General features: G+C 40.8%; 1 protein-coding gene across 2 annotated transcripts in view; it reads left to right on the top strand.

Annotated features, from left to right (window-relative positions):
* LOC140464052 (dual specificity mitogen-activated protein kinase kinase 6) overlaps window positions 1–12,818 on the top strand; it is a 148,023-nt gene that overhangs the window by 105,640 nt on the left and 29,565 nt on the right. For both annotated transcript variants that reach the window (XM_072558698.1, XM_072558700.1), the window contains one exon: window positions 3,864–3,909. In XM_072558698.1, the coding sequence (XP_072414799.1) occupies window positions 3,864–3,909 (46 nt within the window). The remainder of the gene's footprint in view (window positions 1–3,863; window positions 3,910–12,818) is intronic.

Here is a 12,818-nt window from a genome sequence, read left to right as displayed (position 1 = left end):
AGATTTTTAGATTATGATGACACCAAGGGGTATTAGGTTAACACAGGGAAATGGCATTGATTTGGATGACCAGCCATAATTTGGAATAGCAGAACAGACTCAAGGCATTAACTAGCTTACTTGTGCCTCTGTTTCTATGCTATATTCAATCCCTGATCCATGATGGAGTTGCCGTCTTCATTGCCTTTAGTATCAGAGACTCCTGGATTAAAGATAGGTTCCAGCTCTGTCAGTGTGGAGTGATTACTGTGAGCTCGATTTATTGAAATTACCTGTTCCGGGATGTTGTGACACACCTCTGGAGCAAGTGGGACTTGAACCTGGGTCTCCTGGCTCGGAGACTGGGATGCTACAAATGCACCATAACAAACCCATAAGTGGTTGCTGCGATTGCTAGTTGCAATTAAATGAGACGTCCTCTTGATTTAGTTGGCTGCTGTTGGACAGCAATGATTGAGAATGGCTTTCAGGTGTTCCAACACAGTGACGCTCTTACCTAACATCATTTAGAAGTTTTGAGGGTTTTATTTTACATTCAAATTGGGGGAGAAAAGATAACACAATTTCAAAGGCAGTTCAGAGAATCAGTACAAAATAACTTCTTAAATCCTTTTATATCTTCTCTGGAAGGAATAACCTTTGACAAACACAAATGACATAATGTAGGCTGCCCTTAAGAGGATTGAATTGTAACTATCTGAATGCGTCTCATCTACGTAATCAATCAGTGATTTGCGTGCGTTCCGACGCACAAGTTATAGTTTGTTCCATTATAGATATCCACTTTGAGTTCAGGGGGAGTGCATTTCAGGAGGTGTAGAGAGAGGGAAGTTGCACTCGCTGTAGTTTAGATACAATGACCCACTTACTACAGAGCTGTGAGCCTTAAGATTTCTCCAGTAACTCAAAGCGACTCTTGGCATTGAATGTATCTTATATCATGTCTTTGAAATATGTGCCCAAGTAGATTGTTTCGTGAGGAGATGCAATCGATTGCAGCATTTGGCTTTCTCAGCGGCTATCCAGTGGTTATTTGTGTTGTTGTCAGGCCTGAGTCACAGCCAGGGTCTGTGGGCCACTGAACCAGTTATTGACCTTCTGATGCTGTTGCTATTGGAATCAATTTTTGTTGCTTGGCACATCACAATTCTCTGGTGAATGAAGGTCTGCTTCAAAGCTACTCAACCACTGCAGAGCCAACACATTACTCACAGGTATCCTGGGATTTACTGTGCTCTGTTGCAATCTCAATTAATGTGATAAAATGTAGGACAATGCACGAAGCAGTGTGCCATGTGGCTGATGAGGTGAGAAACTGTTGTTCAGCATTGGAATGCATCGGTTTCATCAAGTATAATAATTTGTAATTTCAAACCTACCACTTTGCTCCGTTTAATGAGAATCTTCTGTAGTTTTATCAGGCAGAAGTCAGACAAAAGTCAATGAAGCATGACATAGGGCAGGGTGTGAATCAATCCCATCAGTTTCTGCCTGGCAGATTAAGCTAAATTAATATCCTAACCAAAGTTAATTACTTGTGAACTTCTGTCGTTCACTCTGGTCCAGTTGGCAGTATTACTGCAAAACAGCATAACTGCTGAGTGCACAAATAGCTGACAGAGAAAAAAATATCACTAAGTTTTCTCTTGTTGGAATACAGTTTAGCTATTTCACAGAACTTTTATCGTGTCCTATTCCCCTTCTTTCCAGGCTATTCACATTATAAATATATAGTTTCCTTGTGGATTTGCAACATTTCTCTTGACTGCAAATACATCATTTTTCAATATTTCTCCCTTTTAAGTGTTTTCTTCATTGTTTACACGATCATAAGCAATATTTTCCCTTCCCATTATTCCTGTATTGAACAGATTGTACTTGCTGAAGGAGTGATTGGTGCAAAAGAAATAGGGAGATTTTGTTTGCATTCTTAGTGACTTGTGCTGGTTGAACACTTCATAACCATCGTCCTCAGAGGTAGAAAGGAAACCTCCATCCAAATAACCATAGTCTCAGACTAATCTTTTGTTTAAGTGCTTCAAATGAGATATTTTATTTGCATTATTCCATGGTGCTGGTTGTTATCGTTATTTGTACAGTTCTGTCTGGCTGTCATTCTCCAGAAATTCACCAAGACAGCACCTTTCAAACCCATGACTATTTCCATCCAGAAGGACAAGGACAGCAGGTACACGGAAACACCATCATCTGTAAATTCCCCTTCCGAACCACACACTATGCAGACTTGCTGTTCCTTCTATTGCTGTTCCTTCACTATCAGTGGGTCAAAATGCTGGAATTCCCTCCCTAAGGGCATTGTGGATCTACCTACAGCAGCAGTTCACTACCACCTTCCCAAGGGCAGTGAGGGATAGTATCGGCCCAGCCAGTGACACCTACCTCCCATGAATGAATAAAACAAAGTTCTCCCTGAAACTGTCTACGTACGGTGAAAAGAGTATAACGCCCATGTCTCTTTTCTTTAATCTTTCTTTGTCCATTCCACCGCTCTGTAGTTTAGATTGAATATCTTTACGAGTTTAACTTGCCATATTTGAGCCCATACACAGCGGAAATGTAATTTACAGTGCCATTGTCATTCTGCCTTGTACTTTGTAAACACAAAATTACTGAATTCAGTTTAAAACTCACAGCCTCGTTATGAGGTACTGTGGAGAATACCAAGTCTTGGGACTGGATACCCAAGTCTGGGAAGGACAATTGTCAGTGTAGTTCACCTCCAACGTCAACAGTGTCATCTGAGTTCTACATTGAATCTCATCTTCTCTGTTGACATTACACTGGAAAGGGTAGTAAATGGTCTGGAAGACAAGAGCAAAGGATATAACCAGATTGCTGAGAGGGCTGACATGGGGCAAGTGAACTTCAAACAGAAAAAGATGAGATGACAGATATTTTGTTCAGAGTTGTGAGGAGAGCCACTGGAAGATCAATGGTACAATTCTAAGAAGGATGAACGTACAGAGAATTTTTGGGCTGGTATTGATCAAATCTTTGACAGGACTGGTTAACAAGGTTTTCAATAAAACATTTTGGAATTTATAAATAAAGTCATAGAGTGCAGAAGTCATGTGGTTTTGCTAAACATAAGTAAAGCACCATTTTGGCTCCAAGTGTAGTACAATATTGTGTCTGATTCTGGGCACTACAATTTAGGAAAGAATGAAGGCTTTGGGAAAAAGGTATGGGGTAACTTATTAGAATTGTTCCAGGGATAAGCAATCACAGGTACCTAAATAAACTAGAGAACCCACAATTCTTTTCCTTGGAACGAGGAAGATTAAGGGGAGAAATGCATGGGTAAATTTAAATGGAGCAAATTAAGAGAAGCCCTTTCTGATGGCAACAGTGTTCATATTTGAGATGATTGACAAAAGACCCAGGGCAACCACATTGAGTGGTTAGGATTCAGAGTGCATTGCCTAATAGGCTGTGATGGAAGCACTTTTAACTGTAGCTTTCAAAAGGAAATAGAATAAATACTTAAGAGAGAAGATCAGAGGTTTTTGGGAAAAGGGCAGGTGAGTCACACTAACTGGATTGCCTTTGAAAGAGCCAGCACAGACTGTGCTGTAATACTCCCATGACTCTGTGGTCACTGCTCCTGCCAAGTATTGACCCAAAGCTGTGATGAAGAGCAGAAATCAGCAGCATCTTTACCTAAAATGAACATCTGGTCTGAAAGTTCTCACTGAAGCATGCAGCCTGAGTGCCACCCATTGTATTTGGTCATGATTTGATACCCTGTAAACCTGGAAGAATCCAATCACATGAACAGCAAATAATGGACTTGATATACGTATGATATTTGACTAAGATGACTTTTTGTATATCTGTTGCAGCTTAAAGAAAAATTCCAAAGACAGACCAACCTATGCGGAACTTATGGTAAGGACGAATTTATCAATCATAAATTGCATTTCCCAACTAGAGACTGGTTGTGATGTGGGAATTGTTTTGAATTTAGTGAGCAAATTGGGTTGATGATAGTAAGACGTTCTGAAATCCTTTATCGCGTTGAATTGGCTGATCTGTTGGGAATAAATGTTCGAACTGGCCTTAAAGGTGCTCATGGATGCCACCGCAATGTTTGTTGATAATAGTTAACCTTGATGTAGAGTTGGGAAGGGAGTGGTCAGGCCCCACCATCTCTCTCAAGACCTATTGGACCTGGAATCAAAGATCCTCTGTACTGATGAGCTGTCTGGGATCTTAGCAGCACACCTGTTTGATGTGAATCAGGCCTGAGACCCAATATTGGGTGTTCCTTGAGCCAATTTGCACCTGAATATTGAGCATTATGGGCGAACATTTAGGCTTCTACGTTCATACAGACAGAATAAGTATTCCTGTTTATAAAACGTCACTGTCTTTTGTCTGAAGGAACTGGTGTATGGATCAAAGTAGTTGAAGGCATTTTGGAACTGGATTCTAGAGTGTTCAGTGTAACTTTAATTGTAAGCTCAAAGTCAATTACAATTTAAGACTGAGATTTTAAGAGCCAATCTAAAGGTGCTGACTAGCTACATAACCACTCCTGCTATAAGTGTGTTTTCACAAGTTTTATTGAATAGATTTAAGTTTATTACAAAAGAATGATGAGAATAAGACAGTAGTTCATTTGGTTCACATTGAAACACCAGCCTGTGGCTGCTAGCTAACTGGACATGTCTCAAGCTCTGTTGTTCTTCTGTCTTTTCTTTCTGTGCATTTAACCACCAAAGGTGACTAGCCAGTACCCTGAGCATGATCAGAGGCTTTCTGAACTCTGATCTCCCAACACATGTAGAGCACATGGTCAATCCTGCATTGCTGAGGCATTGTACATCCATTTTATATCTGGTTTCTTAAGATTGATGGTCATCCTCCCGAGATCACTTCTTGCTGTGTACAGAATGGTTCTCGGATGTCATTTATGTAAAATCAAAATCCTTTTCTTTCTATTTTTTTCCCTGTTAGTTGAGAATCCTAAAGCTGGCAATGAAATGCCTGCACTTACTGATGCTGCCCGGATCGAGTTAACTAAAAATAGCAAGAGTACAAGCTGTTCCGACATAAAATTTTATGTTGAGTCTGTATAAGTATCAATGCGTAGAGACTACCAGCGTGTTCAAACTGAAGTCACACAAATACACATGTAAGACCACATGATGCATTCGAGCAATGTTCAACTAATAATTGAAAAATCAACTCCGACCTACCCTACTCCAGAAATGAGAATATTCTATGCTAAACTGAGTTCAGGAGTTCATTTTATATACATAAAAGGTCAAATAACTATGTGACTATAACACTAATTACAGAAGCTAATTCCAAAGTTTTGTGCATACATTTTTGATATAGAGGCCTGCTACTAGTTCTTTTTAAAATCAATCATTTGACAAAGCTAACTGGATATTTTGGAGCGTGGAACCATGCCTTCAAACTAAAAAAAAAACTGTTTCACTTCAAAGGTCATTACAGTTTATAGCAATTGTAAAATGAGTTTTCTCCAGCACTCTATTAGCTTGAGTCCTAAATGAAAGCCATGGTGTGGGGATACTGGTGTTTGACTGGGGTGGGCAAAGTCAGAAGTCACATAATACTAGTTTATAGTCCAACAGGCTTATTTGAAGTTACAAGTTTTCGGAGCACTGCTCCTTCATGTGGCATTCATGTGGCTTGTTATTTCAATAAGCCTGTTGGACTATAACCTGGTGTGCGACTCCTGATACAAATGGAAGCCTCCAGCTTTGTTTTTTTTTTACCTGAAGTGATGTGTCACTCCACATGATACATAGACTTGTATTCACAGACAAAAGACCGTGTCGCCAGTGTCTTTCATTGACTGTATTAACACTTTGCTTTTAACTAAACGTTTAATTAAACCAAACTAATGATTGAAAAATTAATTCAGTTCTACACTGTTCCAGAAATGAAGAATATTCTATGCTAAACTGACTTCAGGAGTCCATTTTACTTGCATTGAGACAGCTATGGGGTGAGGAATCATGTGCCCTGGTGTTTCACCTATTTTCAAGCCTGTTATTCCACCAGCCTCTAAAGCCACCCCCTCTTCACATCCTTCAATGCACAGAATTGAGACCCATTGGCATTTTGTGTCAAACTGTTTTATAAGTGTTGAGCAAAACATTTTGGATTTTGTTCTCTGTGCCATTATTTATAAAGCCCATCAAAACTGCAGGTTTCAATACAAAACAGTTTACAACCACTGCTTTGTCTGACAAATGCATGCAACTTGGTTGTTCATTGTAGACAAACAACTATACAAGTTTTGAATGTGTCCCAGTGCAGTATCTGGACAGCAATATCCAGATTGTGATGGTGATCAAGCCCAACATGTGGAGATTGAGCCCAACATGGAGCAGATCAAATCCTTGTGGGGAGTGTGAGCCCAGCATGGCTAAGCACTTAAGGACTGCAATGTTAAATTTTTAGTTATATTTCTGCAATTTTCTACTTTGTGCCTAAGATTTTGTATCTGGGTACCTTTATATCTAAGATGGCATTGGGAGTGGCAACATCGTATACTTTGCACTGTACTCCTGCGTTCCTGTACTCGAGTACACATGACATTAAAATCAAAACCAAAAGTCTTTGCTTTGTCAACATTAAAATTGCACTTTGCATTTATTGACAAATATTTTCAGATTTTAAATTGAAAGTAAACAATCTTACAAATGCCCAGTATGGAACATACAGTCGGATGACAAAGTACTGTAGATGGATTGATTTATGAGGAGAGAGGAGTAGGGTGTGTCTGTACATCGGCAGTGAACAACCTCTGTGGGTGGGTGTTGTTTGTTTGTCTCTAAGTTCTCTTGCGCTCTCTCTCTCTCTCTCTCTTTCTCTTTCTGGCTGCTTGTGTTTTTCCCTGTCTGTTGCTCTCTCTCTCTATGTTGTTTCATGTTCTTCCTGTCTCTCCCTCCGTATGCCTCCTCCCACCTGACACTCCCCTCTCTGTTTCTTCTCGTCCTCCATGGTCTCTTCCCACACCCACAGATCGTTGTCTGCCCTCGATCTCACTCTCAGCCTCTTCTGTCCATCATCATCCACTCCCCCCGACTATGTCTATTTGCCCACCTCTGTCACTGTCCCCTGTCTCCTCCCCCATCTGTCTCCTTCCTCCACTTTCCCTCTGAATTCCTCCCCCCTTTATGCCCCCCACCCCCACTCACTCGTGCTCTTTCATTCTCAGACTTGCCATCAGCCACTCACAGAAAGCATCGTTTGGGAATTGAACTTATTGTCATGTGCACAGCGAAAAGCTTTGCCTTATGTGCACTACAGGCAGATCACAGAGTTAAGTAGCATAGACTAATAAATAATAGGTAAACAGCAACAAAATAAAAACACAGGTACAGGCAAATGCTAAGAGTTTGTGCGTCCATTCTGTATTCGAACAACAGCAGGGTTGAAACTGTTTTGAAACCGGCTGGTGCATGTATTCCGGCTTCTGTACCTTCTCCCCGATGGTGGAGGTTGTAGAAAAGCATTGCCAGGGTGGAGTGGATCTGAGAATGCTGGCGGCTTTTCCTTGACAGCAGGCCTGGTTGATGGATTCTGTAAATGGGAGGTTGGCCTTTGTGATTGTCCAGGTCACGTTCACCACTCTGTGTAACCGTCTCCGATCTTGAATGGTACAGTTGCCATTGCAGGTAGGAATACATCAAACAGAATGCTCACGATGGTGCACCTATAAAAGTTGGCAAGGGTAATCACCGTCATGCCTAATTTTCTCAGCTACCTGAGGAAGAGAGACGTTGTTGAGCCTTTGTAACCAGTGCGTCCACATGAAGAGTCCAAGAAAGCTTGTTGTGGATGACCACTCCCAGGAGCTTGACACACTCTCCACTCGTTCCACCTTTGAACTGTTGGGAAGTGAAAGGGAGAAGGTTAGTTTGGGAGGTGGGGCTGGGGTTGGTGGGCAGGCAGCTGGATGAAGGCGCCATCATCCCTGAGACACCATTGAGAGGTAGGTATTCCAGAAGATCAGGGGAGGTGAAGGAAACCTCAGCTGTCATGGGATACCATAGAGTAGGAGGGAGGTCAGAGGTCAGGCTGTCAGGTCAGATAGGTTCAGAGCAAGACTGTACACAACAAGCAGGTCAAGAAGGTTTTTCCAAGGTACAGCTGATGTACTTGATGCTTTCAATTACCTCACCTTGTGCTCTGTTAGCTTCTAGCCATGTCCAACCAAACAATCTCAAAATCTGACATGAGGTCTGACACATCTTACTTGGCCAGTGATGGCTATAGTTCAGAACAATAGCCACTATTATTTGATTTTTTTTTAAAGGAATTCATTCATGTGATGAGGGCATCACTGTCCAGCATTTATTGTCAAACCCTAAAAGGCTAATTAAGAGCTAGCCACATTACTATGAGTCTGGAGTCACATGTAGCCCATACCTGGTAAGGACAGCAGTTTCGTTAGTGAACCTGATGAGGTTTTCCTGACAATTGACATTGGTTTCACGGTCATCATTAAATTCTTAATTCCAGACTTTTATTATATTCAAAGTCCGCCGTCTGTCATGGCAGAATCCGAATCTGTGTTCCCAGAGCATTACCTGGGTCTCTGGATCACTAAGTTGGGTGATAATATCACTAGGCCATCACCTCCCCTGGATGAGCCTGCCAATTGAAATGGTCAACATGTCTGATTGGCTGCTTTGGACACTGACTGTCCTGATGGACAGGGTCCTTGGCCAATAAGCCTGAGTCTCCCTAAAGAGAGACCCTGTTAATCACCATGGTATAGACTGTCCTCTCCGGGGCATGCTCTTTGGTGCTCTACTGCACCGTACCATACTCTATTTGTGTTAAAATGATGTCTGAACTATGGTATATAAAAAAAGGTGTTGAATGGGTTTGATAACATCAACAGTGTGATTATGTTTCCTGTAGTTTTCTCTGATGTGCCTATAGCAATGTTTATTACATCCTGTTGCATCTGGGCCCTGGGTTCATTTCTGGTAGTGACCAGTAGCGCTCTGTCAATTAAGGATGAAATAGCTTCCTCCCTTCTGTACCATCCCAAACCAATTCCAGATATGCAATGCAAACCAAAGCCATGAATACTGTTGCTGGTTAGAGGTATGTATTTTTAAAGCACATCCTCACAAGATTTGTTCCTGTTGGGGTCGTTTGTACAAAGTGGTTCAGGCTTGATTTTGACTAAAAAGCAGCACTTTCTTAAATTGAAGCTTGGTTGAATTTGACAGCTGTGCCTACAGCTCAATGATTTGATTGCAATGGCAGTACCCAGAATTGGTAAGAGGGTGAGTAAGAGGAATTTGAGAGCCTCATTGATCTTTATTCCTTTGAACATGAACTATTGACAACGGTGTTGTGATAAAGCAGATGAGGTGACAGCGATTTTGCGACAATAACAAATCAGTAGTTGCCTTTGAGTGCCAGGAGCCTCTGTGCAAGGTTGCAACAGTGCTCCTTTTGCTCTGTCTACAAATCAGCCTGGATTAACTCTTTGTGAGGTGACTACAGTTTTGCCATTTTCAGCATCATGGACTTTGTAGAGCTTCTATATTCCACAGAAGCAGTTTATTGGATATTTCCAGTACTTTTAGTTTTGTGAGCCAGAATTTGCTATCAGAATAATGAGACAGTATTATTTGAGTTAATTGTACAGCAACCTCAAGCAGGGTAGAGTGTTGATTTGCAGTTAACTATGAAGACCAGAAGTTATTGCTTTGAGTTACGTTTACTGCCACAAAAATACCATTGCAGCTTAGGAGCTACACGCACTCTGATTTTTGAGGAACTTACTACATTCGCCCATTAAACTCAGTTCAAAATTATGCCCGTTTGTTATAAACACAAATACCCTTTTAAGAACTGGGTGGTAAGAACTGCCACTTGCCTCGTAACTAAAAATGAATTATGACAAGTGTGGAAGCTTGTTCAAGTCTGAAACATTCTAACTTAAAAATATTGAATTTTTTTTTCCCCAAGGTTCCTTTTTTGTCTCCTTTTATCTCTCTTACGCAACCCCATCTTTCCTTCTCCTCATTGCTGGTTCATTGTTTGATTTGACATTGAATTAACTTCCTCCTCAATCGTCCTCTTTCCTCAATTAATTTCCGAAACTTTAAACCTCATTGGTTGAAGAGAGATCCCATTGCTTAGCCTCTAGGTTCTCAAATATTCGGTTTCCCTCATTCTGCTGTGATCACTCACACCTTAAACAACTTGCCACCTCCTCAGTAGACCATGCTTTACCCTGCACAATATTAGGCAGCTGATTGCCTTTTTGAAGTTTAACTTTGTCTGATGTTGTTCACTTTGTTCTTTCAAAGGAGAGAATTTGGAAAAGGAGGGTCTTCAGTTTCCTAACTTCAATAACCCAGCCACTGGACTTACTCAGTGTCCCAAACAGAGAGACAACAAATCAAGGCAGCGATCATAATTTGTCTTTGTCAGGAGGGAATGACAGAAATGCAGTTTGTTCCACAGCGTACTGTGTTCCTAGTTCACATTTGTCCTGTAACTGATGTTTCTCACAAATTTAAATCTCAAATGTTCTTGTTATCTATCGGTGAACTAGAACTGAGCCCACAAGTTTAGAAATGTTCACTCTGCCACACTAAAGTCCTTGCTGGTTTTTCCAAGATCGCACCGAATATTTAGTAATGCTTCTTGTACACTATGAGGAAATGAGACTTTGTACGCTACTGTTTCTAGTAACATTGACCCCTTACTAGAGTCTGAACTCTTAGATAACTTATTAATAAATTTGTTTTCAAATAATAGAAATTGTTTAGGATAGAAAGAGCTGGCGCTTATATCGGGCATCCCAGAGTGGTTTACAGCATAGTGTTTTTAAAGGCTACTCACTTTTAGAGTTGAAATGATAGCAGCAAAGTACATCCCAGGCAACAGGCTGAGTATTGAAATGAACAGGTTAAAGTAGCAGTTGTAAGAGCCTGTCTGGAGGGTGTTGATCATTTCCACCATTAGCATCAATCACTCCCTAACCTTCAACACTTAATTAGTTTCTCTTTCAAGAGCAGGTTTTATTGCTTTTTATTTTGGAAATCCTAGCCACATTGACATGGGGTAAATGGCAGAGGAAGGCTACATTTTAAATGCGGTGTTGTTCTGTGGCTTTTTTCATTCCACGTGTTTGTAATCTGCATCGACGTTTAACCATAAAAAAAATCGTTGTGGATGTCCCAGGTGATGACAAGCATGCTTTCTTTTATTATTTAAAAAGAACACTCCGTGCTCAGAGGAAGTGTATCGTTTTCAAAATATGTTGCCATGTGATCTCGAAGTGCAACGGCGAAAACATTTCTGGAAACTTTTGAGGTTATGAGGGGCCCAGCCCCTAGCGAGTGGTCAATGAAAGCAGCTTCTTATCTGAAGGAATTGCTTTCACATGGTTTTTTTTTGCCATTATCCCCCTTTGCTACAGCAGGGATTGAGAAAGTACAGCGGTCAGCCAGCCTGAGATCTCCAGCATGGGTTGGAACACTGTAATGTTGGACCTTGCTGCCAACTTGTTCACCTGCCAGTTGATCAGGATTCGAGCTTGAGAGGTTGGAAGGGCTTCCTACAAAGGAGCCAGATGTGAAATAACCCAAAGACTACATTGTGTTTCCAGATAACTGGTTATTTTAAAAGGGAACTTCAATTTGGGAACTACAACATAATGTTTAGACAATTACACTTTTCCATCTGTGGTATTTCAGAATAATCAGTTCTGTAGGTTTTTTTTCCCTCTATTTCAGTGGAGCGGGATATAGAACAACACAATCCTGTTCCTGCACAAACCCTGATGGATCAGTGCTGATAGTTGTGATGGGTTTGGAATGTCTAGCGTCTGTGTTTTTAAACCAGTGAATAAAGGGGGCTGCTACAAATCATTTCCACACGTTGAAATTTCTTTTGTGCACTGAGTCCCCTCTGCTGTTTAGGAAGGGTAGAATTACCACACACAGTACCAGAGCAATTCATCTCGCAATGTGGGATTCCTCTAACCCACATTTCTTAGCAAGTAGTCTGGAAGTTCTTTAACTGGAACTGCATAATTATTTGCAGTTCCATCCTCATCTCTTAAACCATCGCAACATATCCCAGATGGGCACCTATATTGAATAGAGATACGACTGGCTATTTGCTATTGTTATTCAGTGGGAGGTACAAAGATGTGGCTTCCGAACCACATTATGTGAACTATATTGAGCAGATCAAGTAGCGTATAGGACACACAAACGCAGAGTGTGCTTTCAGAAGCTATTCCTGAATTGAAAGTTGCAGCAGCAATTGACTTCGTCAGCTGAAATAGTCAATTCATTAAAAAAGTTGTATCTGGAACCATGCATCTCTCTGGTGTGTAGGATCACCTTTCTGAAAATTGACATGTTTTAGCCTTGTTATGCTATGGCAGTGAACCCTTCTGTTAATTAAACCAAACACCCAGAAAAGCTCACCTCACCTCACCTCATAATCTGTTAAAGTACGTGTGACAGAGAACTCCCAAATTCCTCTATGTAAAGAAAAATAATATCAATTTATTCCTTAATTCTAAAAGTGAACATTAAACAACAGCTATTCATAACTCTAAGCCCCCCTTTCTGTTAACTCTTTGTTATCTATCTTCAACACTATAACAATATACTGTTCTGATAAAACCTGTATTAAAATTACATCAACTTAATTTCAAAACCACATAGCAGCTGTTGTTGTCGATGTCTGTCGTCTTCTGGTTGTAGATCTTCCTGGGTCATGTCTGGTCTTTTGCTGCAAAGATGTTTTTTATGGAAAAGGTATCT

This window comes from Chiloscyllium punctatum, chromosome 39, assembly GCF_047496795.1.
Source record: "Chiloscyllium punctatum isolate Juve2018m chromosome 39, sChiPun1.3, whole genome shotgun sequence".
NCBI classification, from domain to species: domain Eukaryota; kingdom Metazoa; phylum Chordata; class Chondrichthyes; order Orectolobiformes; family Hemiscylliidae; genus Chiloscyllium; species Chiloscyllium punctatum.
This window is presented reverse-complemented; position numbering and strand designations above follow the sequence as displayed.